We start from the raw sequence: 16,530 nt of genomic DNA on the forward strand, positions 1-16,530 counted from the left end.
CACTTTCATGACGGGCAACCTAACATTTTCCCAGGCTACCAACACATGGGATCATGGTAGCCCAGGGACAACTAACAGGTGTAGCGATTTGACGAACACTGGACACCTACCAACTGCGAACGTCAACCCCAATTCCCGAGGATGACGCATGACTAAACGATGACTCCCTCCATGAAAAAATGGCAGTGCTGGAGTCAAATACAAGGGTTCAGCAACAACTAATCCCACAAGAGAACCAGCCGCGACCGCCACACGCAGCCACGATAATTAAAACGCTCCTACACAACAGACGACAGGCTCTTTCAATCTCGAAAAGGTGGAACATCACCACTCATACCTAAGCCAATCTCTGAACGCCTAAGTAGTACCATCTTGGTTACAAACTTCACAAACACAAGACCTTAGACCTATGCGCACCGAACTAACATTGCGGAGAAAATCGACACTGACCGTAGACTACCACACACAACTAGCAGCTGCGGTCACGGACCATTACCAGACCACCATGGCACATCAAAAGGACCACCTTTATAAAACAGATAGATGCAGACATGACAATGGCTATGAATCACATAGCACCCAACAAGAGTACCACTATCCTCAAAACAGTAACAGACTCCGTGATCGAAACGCGAGATGAGATCATAGCTAGAAGACAGGCTTCTCACCAAAGAAGATTGGCGTCAATCAGAAATCTGAAACGACGAAGACAGGACGGGAACGGTGGCAGACGCGGCGGCGATACCATAAGCCCAGCCAAGCCGCGAACGCCACGCAGCCACTCCCTAATGCCGAGACACCATAGAGATATAGACTGGGACGAGACCCGGCATGAGAAATATTTACACAAAGTTATTCTATAATTTACAAAGTTGTCCATATATCTTTAATCGTTTAGACCTGGTATGTGCGCAAGTCAAAGAATACGCTGCAGACCACAACAAGGATTTTACAACGAGAGCCATCAAACTGGTCAGAGAACCCGTTGAAAACGTGACGGCGGCGAAATGAAAGTGCGTCGATCACGTCATCCAGAAGTGGAAACCACTACAGAACGTCAGTCGCCGTGGTAGAACAAGCGGTAGAAAGATTAGTTATAGAAGTAGGTGCAGAGGACTCTTCAGACAGTGAAGAGACCCTCCTAAGAGACGACGAGAATGACAACAATGATTAATACAATTAGCCTCGAGGCTGTCATTTACTGGCGGTATTCTTTGTCGGTAATGCATGGGAGGAGCCTCTTTCCGGAAGCATGCTGCATCTACAAACCCAGAATCAATAACGCTAATTTGTCCAGAGGTCTGAATCCACTTAGTCACGTGCTCTCGAATGACATGTTTATCAACGGCGTAGGGAGCGTACTTGCCGAGATACTAGAATTTTGCCAAGGGCTCTCCATTCATTGAACGGACTTTAGTAGACGAGCATTCAAATGGCGTTCAAATTTTGCCCGAATGTACGGGAGAGTTGATCCTACAACTAAGTATTAAATTTTTGAAATACGTTTTTAAAAGTCTGATTATTGTTTTCCTGCCTGCCCCATTGCAACCCAAATCAAGCACCCAGATAAGCTTTTCGTAATTAGTGATCAATTCATGACTCATATGCTGCAGGACCGGCTTAATAAAAACTTAACTGGCTGTGGCCATACGGCACATGTGCTTATGACCCAAGTTGAGAAGAGGCTGTCGATCTGACATTTTGAGACAGGCAGTAACGACAGCAGACATGATGGTGAGTAAAGTCTGTTTAAAATCCTTTATCTGTCTCTGCTAAAACACTGTGCAGACAGGGGATCTTGATGATGCTAATGATGACGTGAGACCCCGTTTTGTACTTGTTCCTATTCTCTCTTTAAAACACTGCTGTGAGGTGCAGAGAGAGGATCCAGTCGACTAAAAGCACGATGATGAGGTGAGACCAGCACACATTTAACTGCTTGTTGTCTGATAACAATAATTGCTTAAAAAGGACAAAATGCCAGCAAGATTAATGAAGAAATCCTCGAAATCAACCAAACTTTGAGTCAGACTATGAAGCTAAGACGGCAACAGGTTGGTAAGAGACAATTATCTTGATCAATTACATACGTTTTATTCCTTAAATACTTGTTAGACTTTATTTAATGTTAGGTTTTGTTGAGAGTGAAGATATTTGGAAAGTCTGACAGAATACAGGAAAATGACTGGAAGAGGCCATGTGACTGATTGTTGTGTTTCTAACCTAGCATTGAATTGGTTGGGAAAAAGTTTGATGTACCAAGAAAAATACGACGATGCAATTAAGATTTACGAAGACATCTTTGAATCAATCAAACCTTTTGGGTCGAAAATGAAGCTAGTACGACAACAGGTTGATAAGAGACAATTATCTTGATCATTTACATATAAATTAGTCTTTGCTTATTTTCTTATTTTATCTAGTCTGTGTAGGTTTCTCAGATGATACTTATTGACTAGCATACACTAATACGCGAGAACACAAAACATTATTATAAATGTATTTTAGTAGTAATGGCTACACACAAACCAGCAAAGCAAAAACGGATGTGGATAGTTCAATACTGTACCGAATCAAGAGTGCCATGGCTAAATCACACCGTGTTATTTCTGCATGGAACACTACAGGGTTGAAGTTGTGGAAAGAGCTGTTGAACGTGTCGTTATCGAACTGAAGCAAAGATACGAAAACTCTTCCGATAGCAAACAAACTGCTGTGACCATAATGACTTATTAAAGTACCAGTTCGTAACAATGGCTAACAGTCTAGCCACATTTGAGACTCTAAATTCGTGATGACTGCATGAGATGACCAGTTACTTCTTGAAGAAAGAGGATGTTTCATGAGCCATAACAGCGACGATCAGAATGAAGAGGACAAGCTCCGACGAAATTCTCAAGCAACTGTTCATCATAGGTATAGTCAGGTTGCTCGAGTTGCCGATAATGCCGACAGTTTTTGTCTCTAACTCTAACACAAGAATGGCAAACTTGTCGCCATCATGATGGACGCTAAAGTTGTTGTGGACACTACATATAGGGGAGTTCAGTCAAAGGGATATCGATTTCTCTCAATTTGATTCATGGCGACTCTCGTATCACAAAACATTATTTTAATGTTTCTCTGATAACATTTACATATACCAACAGCTACAACGATCACTATATACGTCCAAACGACAAACTCGAGCGAGAAGCTGCAGTCCCACATGGAGCCCGATGACATACAGACATGCTTTCAATGCGATGGGTCGAAGTATGGACAGAAGATCACAACGGAGCAAGCAGCGTCACGTCAGACCAGCTCAAAACGTCCAACCGAGGAGCCTGTGAACGTCATGGATGTCGCGGGCTCGAGCCGAGGACCGACACCTACCAACAGCGAAAGTCAACACCAATTCACGAGGATGACGCATGACTAGACGATGACTACCTCCATGAAAAAATGGCACTGTTGGAGTCAAATACAACAACGCCACTAGACACAGACCACGCGCTGCTCTCCGTAAATCCACCGGAGCTGCACGGTGGGACAGTACCGCAGCAGGAGCCGCCCTGTCCGCCGCTTCCTTCGTCTTCTAGACAGATACAAGAGATCCTACGACAGAATGCGTTACCCGAGAAAGAACACGGGGTTCAGCAACAACTAATCCCACAACAGAACCAGCCGCGACCGCCACACGCAGCCACGATAATTAAAACGCTACTACACAATAGACGACAGGCTCTTTTCAATCTCGAAAAGGTGGAACATCACCACTCATACCTAAGCCAATCTCTGAACGCCAAGGTACTACCAACTTGGTTACAAACATCACAAACACAAGACATTCGACCCATGTTGGCACAGCGAACTAACATTGCGGAGAAAATCGACACACTGACCGTAGACTACCACACACAACTAGCAAATGCGGCCAAGGACCAGACCACCATAGCACATCAAAAGGACGACCTAAAACAGATAGATAAACATGGCGATGGCTATGAATCACATAGCCCCCAACGAGAGTACCACCATCCTCAAAACAGTAACAGACTCCGTGGTCGAAACGCGGGATGATATCACAGCTAGAAGACAGGCTTCTCACCAAAGAAGATCGGCGTCAATCAGAAATCTGAAACAACGAAGACAGGACGGGGACGGTGGCGGACGCGGCAGTGATACCGTTTTGTGAAATATTTACAAAAACTATTCTAATAATTTACACGAAGTTGTCCATACATCTTTAATCCTATAGAACTGGTATGGGCGCAAGTCAAAAGATACGCTGCAGACCACAACAAAGTTTTACAATGAGAGCCATCAAACAACTGGCCAGAGAACGCGTTGAAAACGTGACGGCGCCGAAATGGAAGAAGTGTGTCGATCACGTCATCCAGAAAGTGGAAAACCACTACAGAACGTCAGATGGCGTGGTAGAACAAGCGGTAGAAAGATTAGTTATACAAGTAGGTGCGGATGACTCTTCCGACAGTGAAGAGATCCTCCTAGGAGACGACGAAAATGACAAGAATGACTAATACAATTAGTCTCGTGGGTATCATTTACTGGCGGTATTCTGCGTCGGTAATGCCAAGAACGGACAAAGAAACCGTCTGCAGTGTATGAGTTTGTACACCTTAATGATGAAGATCCCAGGAATGCAACCAAACGAATATGAAACTGCGACGAAACAGCGTTTACAACAGAAACAAGTTTACTGGAAGTCATCGTAAAACGTGGCGCTAAAGTTTCATATAAAGTTGGGGAAGGAAGTGGCACGGTGTATATAACTGTTCATCATTGTGGTTCAGCTGCCGGTCAGTATCTTCCTCCAATTATTCTCTATAAAGGCTAGAATCTCTTGTTCAAATACACTACTGGAGGACCAGATGGTGCTGTGTACGGAGTAAGTTCATCAGGATGGATGGAACGACCAATTTTTTCCAGTTGGTGCGAAAAGTTGTTTCTTTACGGAGTCCCCCTCAATGGGAAAGTTGTATTGCTATTCGATGGCCACCTTTCCCACATCAACTTGCCTTGCTGAAGACTGCCAAAGCTGCAGGAATCAAGATGCACTTCAACATTAGATGTAGGTGTCTCTCCCATGAAGACACAATGGAGATATATCCTCAACAAACACAAGATACAAAGATGATCGAGTACCATTTCCATCCCTAATAAAGTAGCTGTATCAGACAACAGCAAAACCTCAATACCTACGTTCAACCTTTAGAGCTGCATCCCCTCACAAAGTAATTCCAGATTGGAAAATAGCACCTTTTCTTCCAACAACTACAGTTGACGTGCCTAAGAAAACTACAAGTGAACAAGCTTAACCATAGAGAGAATAATGGACTAGTCAAGAAGATCAGTCACCTGTTACGAGACCACCGTCAGCATGTCAGCAAAATCATCCACGGAGGTCAAAAAATGACACTTCATGACATGCAATTAACGCCAATCGTTAAGTCCTATTTAAGCAATATTTTACAACGTTGCTGAGAAAGTCTCCTGCAAAACGAGCAATACAAAATTCCATTGCGTCAGTATGGTGAGGTCCTTATACACAAGCGGCGAGGTAATCGGCAGAATGCAAGAGCTCGAGAAGAAAAACCGGAAGACTAACGGCAAGACAATAGTCTGTTTCTGCAGCGAAGACAAGAAATAAGACACAAGCGTTGTCACCTCTGGCTCCCGTCTGTTCACGAAAGAAAGAAACTGAAGCCGCACAACAGTCAACACTTGCAAGCTCCTCCTCTCAAAAACTGAAGCATGCCAGTTATGATAAGCAGGGGCGTAGCGTGGCATGGGCTAGACAGGGCTATAGCCCCCCCCAAAGTTTGTAGGCGTGTCCATCAATTTTTGTGTGCTTGATCTTCCAATGCGCATACGTATGCTTTGGAACCCGTCTCTGACACTGTGGGAGCCCAAATCAGACGTCGGGCTGCCAAGGCTTCACGTGTGAGTCACGTGCCCATCTAATGGCGACTCTGAAAAGTTGTGCAGGAGGGAAAGGAAGTTCCAAGAAGCAGGCGTCTATTTCAGGTAATATATTGACAATAGCTTGTCAGTCATGTATCATTGACTGTGACAAACAAACCCGCTATGCGCCAGTGACCTTTTGCAGACAGGTATGCTGCCAGATTTTGACAACAAATGTGAGGTACAGTTAGACGTTCTAGTTATTATAGGTTACGTACACTACTCACATCTTCAGCTAATTCAGAAGGTAGAGGTGACTGCCTCGATTACCCAGACCCCAGTGGACTTTCAGTTGTTGAGCAACCTTTTCCAAAGAAACGCAGTCACGCACGTGGCGCTTTCTTAGCAGTTTGAGGTTGTTTGTCAACTACAAGCTCATTGATCATGGCTGTTTACGTACTGTATTCTAGATCTCTATACGCGTGGCAGTTCACGCTGTTTTTCATACGATAGGATTCTTCTCCCGCGGTCAAGTTTCTGACAACTCGCAAAAGTCTGAAGAAGTTCAAGGAACAGTCGAGTTAGATTCAGAAGTCAGCCTCACTGATGGTCAAGGCACCGAACAAGTGACACCTAGCGAGGTTTCTACCGCTGCTGGGCCTTCCAGTGGATTGGTTCTAGAAGCCGCTAACGTTCTAGTAGGCCCTCATCAACCTCGATCCAAAGATTTGTTTGGTGGAAGTTTTCCGAGGAGGCAAATTTTGCGTCAGCGAAGAAGTTTTCAGGAGACTTGGTATTCCCAGTTCCCTTGGCTGGAGTATAGTGAGAAGGTGGATTCTGCATTTTGTTTTGCGTGTCGCCTAGCTGAGCAGAGCGGAAAGCATGGCCACTACGATGCATGCTTTACTGAAAGAGGCTTTCGAAACTGGAAAACGGCACTAGATGACTACAGAAAGCACGAGTCTTCGCATGTGCACTGCTTGGCGGCAGCTGTGTGGAATCAGGCAAGACATGTTGCCGAATCGGGCACGTCTGTAGCCCAGTCTGTCAGTACTGCGCACCAATTAAGAATAACCTTGAACAGACGAAATCTCGGGAAAGTGTTTGAAACTATCCTTTATCTTGGGCGACAGTCTATTGCTTTGCGTGGACATGACGAAACGGAAGATTGCACGAACAGAGGGAATTTCCTCGAACTGTTACATCTGCGGGCATCAGATAATCCTGAGCTTGAGCAACACCTGCAAGGAACGTTTACGTACACCTCTCCACAGATTCAAAATGAAATTCTAGCTCTTTGCGGTCACAAGATTCAGCAGTCGATAGTCCACGAACTCCGAACGTCCGGTATGTATGGACTGATTTGTGACGAAACCACAGACGTATCGAGACAAGAGCAGATGTCCATTTGTGTTAGGTACGTAAGTGAATCAATGACAGTAAAGGAACGCTTCTTGGGCTTTTGGCCAGCCGAAAGTACCGATGGAAAGTCACTGTTCAATCTTCTAAATCAAGCTTTGAATGAGTTAGGAATTCCTGTAGGTCAAATGAGAGCTCAGTGCTATGACGGTGCGTCCAATATGCGAGGGAGATACAAAGGTGTCTGTACTCGTTTTCAGGAAGTGGAAAAGAGAGCTCTATACATCCACTGCCATGCTCACGTGCTGAACCTTACTCTAGCGAATGCTTGTTCCGCGGTCCAGGATATTAGAAACGTTCTTGGAGTGGTAAACAGCCTCTACAAACTGCTGGAAGGATCGGCAAAGAGACATTCGCGGTTTCAGGCTATCCAGGAGAAGCTAGGAGGCAGTTCTGTCACTCTCAAGAGACTTTGTGAAACTAGATGGTCTTCACGCTATGAAGCTGTACATGCTATCAACTTAATCAAGTCCAGTTTTGATGCGATCATTCACACTCTTGAAGCAATTTCAACTGAAGATGCCGAATTAGGACCAGAAGCATCCTGTCTTCTGAAGTCTGTTCAGACTTTCCACTTCTTCTTCTATATTTCAGTGTTGGAAGAGGTACTTGGGAAAACTGCTGTTCTTTCACGCTACTTACAAGGTCGGCGTGTCGAGCTGTCTGGAGTCAAGTCGAAAGTTTCTAGCACAATCAAAGCCGTGGGTGCACTTCGTGAAGACTTTCAAGACGTCTGGAAAAATACTGAAGACATTGCGTCAAAACTAAGCTTGGAACTTCCACAACTTCCGCGCAAACGTAAAGTAGCACAGCGACTGGCCATGGATGGTGGTGGTACACCATATTACCCTCAGTCTTGTCAAGAGCAATATAAACTGGTTTACAATGAGGTCGTAGATATCGTGCGAATGGAAATGAAAGAGAGATTTCGTGAGAATGAATATGAAGTTCTGGCTGCAGTCGAAAAACTTCTAGTAGACTCACTGACAGAGAGCCGACCAGACCGGTCGAGTCTTCAGACAGTGTGCACATTTTATGGCAACGACTTCAATTCTGGCCGACTTGAGCATGAACTTGAAATTTTTTATGGTAATATTCAAGCGTACCAAGGCGAACCGGACTGGACTGTAGAGAGTGAAGAGGGAACTGACTTGCCCGAACTTGTAAAAGTCCGGACGTTCTTCAACAAAGGCACTAACAGGGACTGCTACCCAGAAACTTGTAAGCTTCTTAAGACACTTCTTGTCATTCCTGCATCTTCATCGGAATGTGAACGATCATTTTCCACTCTCCGTCGTTTGAAAACGTGGCTCAGAACGTCGATGGGACAAGAACGTCTGACTAGTCTAGCACTCCTGACAGTCGAGCGCGAAGAATGTCGAAAATTGGAGTGTAGAGTGGAAGACCTTGTTGCAGAGTTTGGGTCTAGTGGACGAAGGCGTTTACTGTTAAATTAGTTTATCGCACCTCCGTGACGTCTAGAACAGCTGTTGCATTTAAACTATGCTACGCTATCTAGAGTACCCTGGAACCGTTGGTTAATTGCAAACTATTTAGCTGCCAGTAGAACGTACTCTGCTCACACAAGAATGATCAATTCTCCAAGCTCCCACGTATGCACCACTCAGTCTTCAAGTACGCATGTGACAGCTTTTTGCCCATATGTAGGTACGTACTACGAAGGCAAGAAGTGTGTGGTTGGCTGATTTGACTGATGAAGTGGGCGTGTCCCGTTGCGTCGCAAAGTCTAGCCCCCCCAATCCTAGAGGTCACGCTACGCCCCTGTGATAAGAACCGAAAAATGACGATCAAGAAGCTAGGATAAGATGCGACTTCTGTTAGAGGTGGTTCCCCGTTTGGTTTGTTGGACAAAGCAGAGGACCATCAAAGAACCAGGCATGGGTTCGTGCGTGGTGCCGAGGAGAAGCAGAAGAACAAAATCAGTAACTTTTAGGGCGGATCATAGCTTTCGCAGAAAACTAAGTAAACTATATACCAAAGGTGTCGTGTTTGTACGGCAACTGTGCGGAATAGTTTCATCGCAAAAATATTGACTATAATGCCGAAAACGTCCAACCGCTCGCTTGTATGGCTCCAAGAACAGCCGTCCACGTATACAATAGTAGCTAACGAAGAAACTATGTGCCAATAAACACGAGACGCACTCTCTTGCATAAGATACGGGTCATTTAACTAAACAGTGTGCGAGATTACCCCCGGATTATCCTACTACTGTATAATAGCAATATAGCACCTTGTAGTTACAGGTACTCTGCTTGCTCAGCTGTTCGTAGACACTAGCCGAGAATGCGTGCAAGTAACACTGATACAGTTGAAAATTGCTGTCTACAAAGGCTCCTAATGCCCAAATGACACTTGTCCAAAGATGACGCTTTAAAGAAAATGGTTGGAACAGCTTATCTCGAATCCGAACAACTGTAGATCAGGACAATCAGCAATGGCATCTAAGCCAATTCCAACGTTCTAATCAAAAGTTCCAGCCTGTCATTCGTACAACGTAAGACCGTCTTCTCGTGTTGGCACCTCTGAACCTGCAATAGGGTTATTCGATTATGCTCTATCTCTCGCTCATTAAAGCACGACCCTACCATGACTACTTTCTGCAACAAATATGTATGTACGCGCTATTCATCAACTGAGAGTGAGTGTGAGTACGCATTCAATCCAGAAATACTACACACCCAAATGTATACAAAGCAAGCAATGCATGACAATTGCCGCATTTAACAAGTGGCAGCTGGAATATCCGATCTTTCCCCATTGCTCATTGTGGACTCACCCCGATCGAGGTGACTCAGCCCAAGTGAAAGAATACGTCGCTCGAAACAACAAAACTTCATAATGGCTGAGGTTGAAAGCCTTGTTTCACAAAGTACGCGTTAACATCATTTCCATAAACTGGGAAAGCTGCGCCCACCAAGCGCAACTGAAAGCAGGGGAAGATTATTGGACGAAAGACGATCTACATGAAGATGTACAGCACCGGTTCATAACCGAGGTAAGGTCAAACACCAGCTCAGAATTGAGGTTGGACAAAAAGCTCTACAGAAACCTGGTCTGCCGACCGCGACACGGCAAAGCCTCTTCCTGCTTCACTACCTTCAAACTTGACTAAATGTGTACAACCCACGTAGTTACTAATTGCATATATCATTAAACCCTTCTATTCCTGACCAGTTATTACGTCGCGCTACGTAGGTCATCACATGGAGTGACGTCGGTAACGCGCGTACCTTGTCTCCACCTCCGGTCAGTACCCGGGTTTGCTATTCCGGTTTCCTGCAAAGGAGCCTTCGTCAATATTTTTAAAGTATAGCCTAAACGATTCGCTATTAAATTATCTTTCGAATGAACCTACTTTGAGGAGTCTACGTTCTCGTAATCGCTAGATATCGCAGTTTGCACACCTCTGACGTCATGGCCTGTTTCCGGCCACGTGACTTCATCGTCGAATATCCACCTTCCAGAACGTTGGTAGCCAATCAAAATATTTTTCACTGTTAGACACACCTTTGAGGCGTGTCTACACATACGGGGAAATTTTTAACGGCGCATGCGGCTTGGTCATAATTTTCTCTCGACCGGATGTCGCAGCGCTCTTGTCAAGTTGGGGCTTCGCTGCCTGTTGGCGATTTGGCTTCCTATTTTCAGCTGCAAACAACTGATGACGAGGTTGGCGATGGCGATGATGTGTCGATGGCTTCGATATCGTCGTCCGACGATGACGCGACGGACAACGAAGAAGCGCTACCCGTCGAGGAAGACAGCGATGACGCTACGCTGTAAGTATAACGTTTTGATGTCTAATCATCTCGTTTTTGCGATACCTTGTTCATTAACGTTTGTAGTACCTGTTTTGCAAGTTTGGGCGTTAGCCGTTGGGAAGAATTTGAGTTATGCGCATAGCAACGCATGAGTGTTCGGTTGCTATGGCTGTGTACCCGTATGTTGTGGTAGACATCGGTATGTACAACAGTTTGATGTCTATTCGTTTGGTATTTTGCTATGCGCTGTTTAGTTTTACGTTTCAGTAAGTGTTTTCCAAGTTTGGATGTTAGGAGTTGGCAAGAATGAGTTATGCCCATAGCAACGCACATAGCAACGGACCTGTTGTGTTGCGGTTGCTATGGCTGTGTACCTGTACCTTGTGATTACAGATGCAATATATTGCACTCATGCACACAGATTCTAATATCTTATATTTGTATTAGCCCTCCTTCACCTCACAATCATTCTCCTTCATCACCAGATCCTCATTTATCACTTCCTGCTACTTCTCTACCTGCCAATTCACCCCCTACTTCCCATTCAGCTCCCTCTTCCTCAGTCACTGCTGTTTCTGTGTCATCAATGTCAACTCGCCAACAGCCAGCTCGTCGTCGAGCAACTCAAAAACGTCATTCACCAGCTTCCTAGTATGAGTCATCTGACTCTGAGCCTGAGCCAGCTGCCCGTCTTGATCGCCGCACTGATGCACTGCCTGTCGAGCATTTGTGCCATGTTCCACCTGTTGATGATTACCAACGGCAATTACCACAATTTGCACCACGAAGGCCTGCTGGATTCTACCCTCCTCAACCGTATCCTACCACTGCTGTAGGATTCTTTAAATTGTTTTTTACCGACAACATGATGGAGATTATCAGAACGTATGTGTTTGATGTCTTTTCTCTGCATTTGTCTTCATTTGCAGAACCATTTCCTAGCTTCTGCCGTGTTTTCAATATGAACGGTAGGAACTTCCTCTTCACATCACCAAGGATTGACGTCTGAGGAAGTGAGAGCAACGCCAAAATGGTCCGCACAATTTAGAAAATAACACAAACGCTTAGAGTACTTAATCTCTACGACTTCTTCAGCCGCGAGAAAAGCCGCTGTCGAACCAAGAATCTTCGAAAACGTTCTAAAAGATTCCGTAGAACAGTTAGTGATAGAAGTAAACGCTGAAGACTCCTCGGAAGGCGAGGAAATCTTTGCTGGAGACTCAGAGGAAGACGACTACTAATTGAACGTGTCTCGCGTTTCCTCTGGAATGTAATCTAATCTAACAGGGAGTGGTGTATTGTAATAAAGGGCGGGATTTCACATGTCAAATGCAGAAAGTAGACCGTTTCAGCGAGTCAAGAAGGCTTAGGCGGTATTACTTTTACCTATCGCTCCTCCCACTCACGTGCTTTAAAATGATATCCGTTTCGTTGGTGAAGGCACGGTACCCATTCCGGCACGCGTCGTTCGCCAGATCCAAGCACTGGAATACGTCGACTTTGCCGAACTCTTACCCGACAACTTGAAGATGCTCAGGCGTATGCAAAGTTCACAAGCGGGGCAATGTGAAGCGCCCAGCCGTCGTCGTCTCCGTCAGATAATGGGCATACCGACCTGGGTAGTGTTTGCTGTGTACGCAGGCGTTCTCCTGCAGCGCCACCCGGGCAGAGCGCTCGATCTCCTCGGATACTTGCGGCTAGTCATGCACGAGACGCAGCGCAACAGCGGGACGGGTTGGCTCCTCCATGATGCAAGGTAGGCCTTGCACAATAATGCCAGCATTAAAACGCGAATTTTAGAAAGCGAAAGAATTCTGAGAATTTTATGTAACTTTTTATGGGTGGGTTGCATATACGCATGCGCAAAATGGACGACACGGAAGACGTACTGGCCGACGTGGCCGGCGCAGCTGCAGTCAGTGCAGTGGCAGCAACAACTTAAAGTGATACAACTCAAGCAGGTGGAAGTTCACCATCTGCTGTGCCTACAGACACAACTAGCAAAGATACTAACGTTCGAACTATTGTTTCAGCTCTTAAGAGCGCTGACAGCGTCAGTGCTTGTACGTAAGAGGTCTGTTCCGCGCATTCCTCCCCATAGCAAGCAACGACACAAGAACCCCTACCAGCAAGGAATCCTGTCACAATTACACCAGCCGATCGAGTCAAGGAGTTTGAGGGCCAAGAACTTTGTGTGTCCGGAAACAGCCTATTCTGCAACGCGTGCAGAGAAGAGGTGGGTTTGAAGAAAAGCATAGTCCACGTCCACATAGCATCTGCTAAACATTTGCGTGGAATAAATCAGTTGAAATTTAAGAAAAAGGAAGAGAGAGACCTTGCATTGGCCTGGGAGTCCTACAAGGCGGCAGAGAATCCTGTTGGTGTTACCTTACCAACTGTTCAGTCTGTTTGCAGAATCAGATGCCTTCGCCATTTTCTTTGTGCAGGAATTGGACTTACTAAAATAGACAAGTTACGAGGCTTGTTGCAAGAAAACGCATATTCTCTGACAGGCAGCCAGCATATGAGGGAGCTGATCCCTTTTATCAACCAACAGGAGTTGAATTTAGTCAAGTCAGAGATTGCAGATCGTTTTGTTTCTGTTATAATTGATGAAACAGCACATGTTACAGAAGAAATGGTAATAATTGTTAGGTACGTGAATGTCACATCTGAAAAATGGGTCATTGAGCAGCACATTGCACGTCTGCTTCCTTCCAAGTCACTGACAGGAGAAGAGGTTGCGCATCAGCTCATTACCACCTTGTCAACTCAGCTTGGTATTCAAAGCCATTTGCTCTTAGGAGAAATGCATGATTGTGTAAGTGTCAACAATGTGGCTATGCGTACACTAAAGATTGTGTGCTAAAATATCATAGATGTGGGCTGTTTCAGCAACACTTTGGATCAGGTTGGGGAAAAGATGCAGAATAACATACTGATAGAATTCATTACAGCTTGGACTACACTGTTTGCACACAGCCTTTAAAGCTAGAACAAGACAAAACATCAAAAGACATAGCAGCAAAAGATGGTGGAGCAAATATGAAGTAATTCGTCAAGTCCATGACCTTTCGGTGATGCTTCAGAGTTTGTAAAAGATGATGTGCTTACTAATGCTAGAAAGAAGAAGTTTGCTGCAATTTTTGAAGAATGCAATGACTCTTGCTAAGCTGAAGATTGAGCTAGCTGTAACAGTTGATGGAATGGACCCATTTGTGAGGGGACCTACACTTTAGAGGGTGATGGTCCTTTGGCACTGCAGTGCTATGATCTTATCAACATGCTCAAGTGCTAAATAGTAACTGCTCACTACCCTAATACCAACGCAATTGCAGAAGAAAGCCTTGTTAGAAGTAATGTAGACACCAAGGAGAATTAGATGGCTTATGCCAGGAAGTGCATCAGACCAGCATATGACTATTTCAGAAGTAGCTTTGGTGATAAAGATCTAGGCCCAATGGTACAAGCATTCAAAGTTGCGCGTCTTTTCAATCCAAGAAGAGCACTAGAGATCCAACCCATGGCTGAAGATGTAGATAAACTAAAAGCATTTCCATTTCTGCAGGACACTGAACAGTTAAAGAGAGCACTCCCTCCGTACGTGGCTCTTTCTGAAGGTGTGAAGGAAGTTGATGTACTGGATTGGTGGCATACACACCAGAGGGATCTTCCAGCATCGGCAGAAGCTTGCAAAAATGTTTTGCTTATTCAACTATCATCTGCTGCTGCAGAGAGGGCCTTTTCCATTCTAAGCAACTCTTTCGGTGAGCGGCAAGAATCTTCCTTGCAAGACTACATAGAGTCTTCCATAATGCTTCAGTACAATGGTCGTGGACTCGTGCTCAATGACACCGGTCATGTTGTCTGTTGAATGATGTTTAACAACTTCTGCTGATATGGGTACTACTGGCCCTACACTACTGGTAAATGAGTGGCAATTTGAATTATTTCATTCACTTCTTTCTATGTATACGGTTAATATTAAAGAGAATTTTCACGAGCATTTTAGGTAAACTCTGAAGAATTCGAGAATGGAATTTTAGGTGAATTTTCTGGCACTATTGGGCAAGGCCTAATGCAAAGTTCCGGCAGCTAGCGGCGGCTAATCACTCGCTCTCGTGGAGTCAGCTCCACCCCTCGCTATATGCGTCAACCATTCTGGCCATGGACAAGGCACGCTCCTCCCACTGCCCACACTGCCTGGAAGCCGACCACCCTGTCTTACCGTGTGCTTTGGAGCCAAAGCCATCTCTGCAGCAGCTGCTTCTATCAATTACATATGTATTATTCTTTGCTTGTTTGTTGAACTGTACTTAATGTTAGGTTTCGTTGACAGTGAAGATATTGGAAAAGTCTGACAAGTCAGCAAATGACTGGTAAAAGCGATGTGACTGATTCTTGTGCTTCTAATTTTGCATTGAATTGGTTGGGAGAAAGTTTGAGGTATCAACAAAAATACAAAAATGCAATCAGGGTTTATGAACAAATTCTTGAAATCAATCAAACTTTGGGTCTGATTATCAAGCTAAGAAGGCAAAAGGTTGGTAAGAGGCAATTATCTTTAGCGATAATTACATATGAATTATTCTTTGCTTATTTACTTATGTTATCTAGTCTGTGTAGGTTTCTCAATGAGTAACGAACATCTGGCTACACTAACACTAAACTGCGCATGCGTAAACTAAGTTAAACCCAGCAGCATGTGCGAAACAGCCGTGGGGTGCACTAGAAGACTGCTCCCTTCGCGCGGTAACTGTGGGCACACCCTCTTAACGCGCTATCCTTGGAACACGCTCTCTTTGCGCACGCTAGGCCGGATGATTTTCGAAATGCTTCCTACGGGCCTAGAATTCAATTTGCAAGGGCTTGATGGGGTCTTACAAAAACTTGGGTCAGCAATGTAATGGCCTCGGGAAGATACGGCAACAACGACAGAGGCTTCTTAACAGCTTAAGCAAATACTGCCATCTGATTCGTTTTTGGGCGAGGACAACGATTGACACCCTCTGTATTTATGACAGATGATTCTGCTAGTGAGAGAAAGAGTCTCAAATCAGCATAGCCTAATGCAAAACTTTATCTTTGTGCATTCCACTATTTGCAAAGCACTTGACAATGGTTATGGAAAACTCCAGCTGTAGAAAAATGAGACCGACCGCTTTTCATGTCCGTGATAAAACAACTGCCTATTTGCAAACACAGCATCAGAGTTACAAGCAGTCAAACGGGCAATTGACAGCAATGCGCAAGTACAGAAGTACAAGGGATTTAGACCGCCTGCAGAGATAATGGGAGAGATGCAATAAGTGAGCACTGTCTCTCTGAGGAAAGACTTTGTGACAAAAGGAAAAACATCAACAATTACAGTGCGGCCGTCATTCGTATAACAAAGTATGTTGAGAACATTGTATATACA

The 16,530-nt window shown here is 44.8% G+C and overlaps 2 protein-coding genes and 1 pseudogene across 3 annotated transcripts; all 3 read left to right on the plus strand.

Moving 5' to 3' along the window:
• The first annotated feature begins 4,851 nt into the window (after positions 1–4,851).
• On the plus strand, positions 4,852–9,086 carry LOC134195768 (zinc finger MYM-type protein 1-like). 2 transcript variants are annotated; one of them, XR_009972418.1, is made up of 2 exons: positions 4,852–6,322; positions 6,421–6,535. XR_009972418.1 is itself a non-coding variant. In XM_062664845.1 (2 exons), exons 1-2 carry the CDS (start codon positions 5,967–5,969, stop codon positions 8,781–8,783), a joined length of 2,427 nt encoding a protein of 808 aa, XP_062520829.1. In that variant the 5' UTR covers positions 4,852–5,966; the 3' UTR covers positions 8,784–9,086. The 2 variants fall into 2 exon arrangements, 1 of the variants encoding a protein (XP_062520829.1); XM_062664845.1 differs by having other exon boundaries at positions 4,852–6,030; positions 6,421–9,086.
• A 1,842-nt stretch (positions 9,087–10,928) lies between these two features.
• LOC134195959 (uncharacterized) lies at positions 10,929–11,977 on the plus strand. The gene is made up of 2 exons (XM_062665045.1): positions 10,929–11,129; positions 11,559–11,977. The coding sequence occupies exons 1-2, from the start codon at positions 10,933–10,935 to the stop codon at positions 11,761–11,763; spliced, it is 402 nt and encodes a 133-aa protein (XP_062521029.1). The 5' UTR covers positions 10,929–10,932; the 3' UTR covers positions 11,764–11,977.
• A 1,001-nt stretch (positions 11,978–12,978) lies between these two features.
• LOC134195425 (uncharacterized) lies at positions 12,979–14,409 on the plus strand (annotated as a pseudogene).
• Positions 14,410–16,530: the final 2,121 nt, after the last annotated feature.

Source organism: Corticium candelabrum, chromosome 20 (genome assembly GCF_963422355.1).
Source record: "Corticium candelabrum chromosome 20, ooCorCand1.1, whole genome shotgun sequence".
NCBI classification, from domain to species: domain Eukaryota; kingdom Metazoa; phylum Porifera; class Homoscleromorpha; order Homosclerophorida; family Plakinidae; genus Corticium; species Corticium candelabrum.

Excerpts from the sequence above, each read along its gene's own strand:
- LOC134195959 (XM_062665045.1), top strand. The coding sequence starts at position 10,933 with ATGTCGCAGCGCTCTTGTCAAGTTGGGGCTTCGCTGCCTGTTGGCGAT. Across the intron at positions 11,130-11,558 it reads GACAGCGATGACGCTACGCT|CCCTCCTTCACCTCACAATC; the intron begins GTAAGTATAACG and ends TATTTGTATTAG.
- LOC134195768 (XM_062664845.1), top strand. The coding sequence starts at position 5,967 with ATGGCGACTCTGAAAAGTTGTGCAGGAGGGAAAGGAAGTTCCAAGAAG. Across the intron at positions 6,031-6,420 it reads GAAGCAGGCGTCTATTTCAG|GATTCTTCTCCCGCGGTCAA; the intron begins GTAATATATTGA and ends TTCATACGATAG.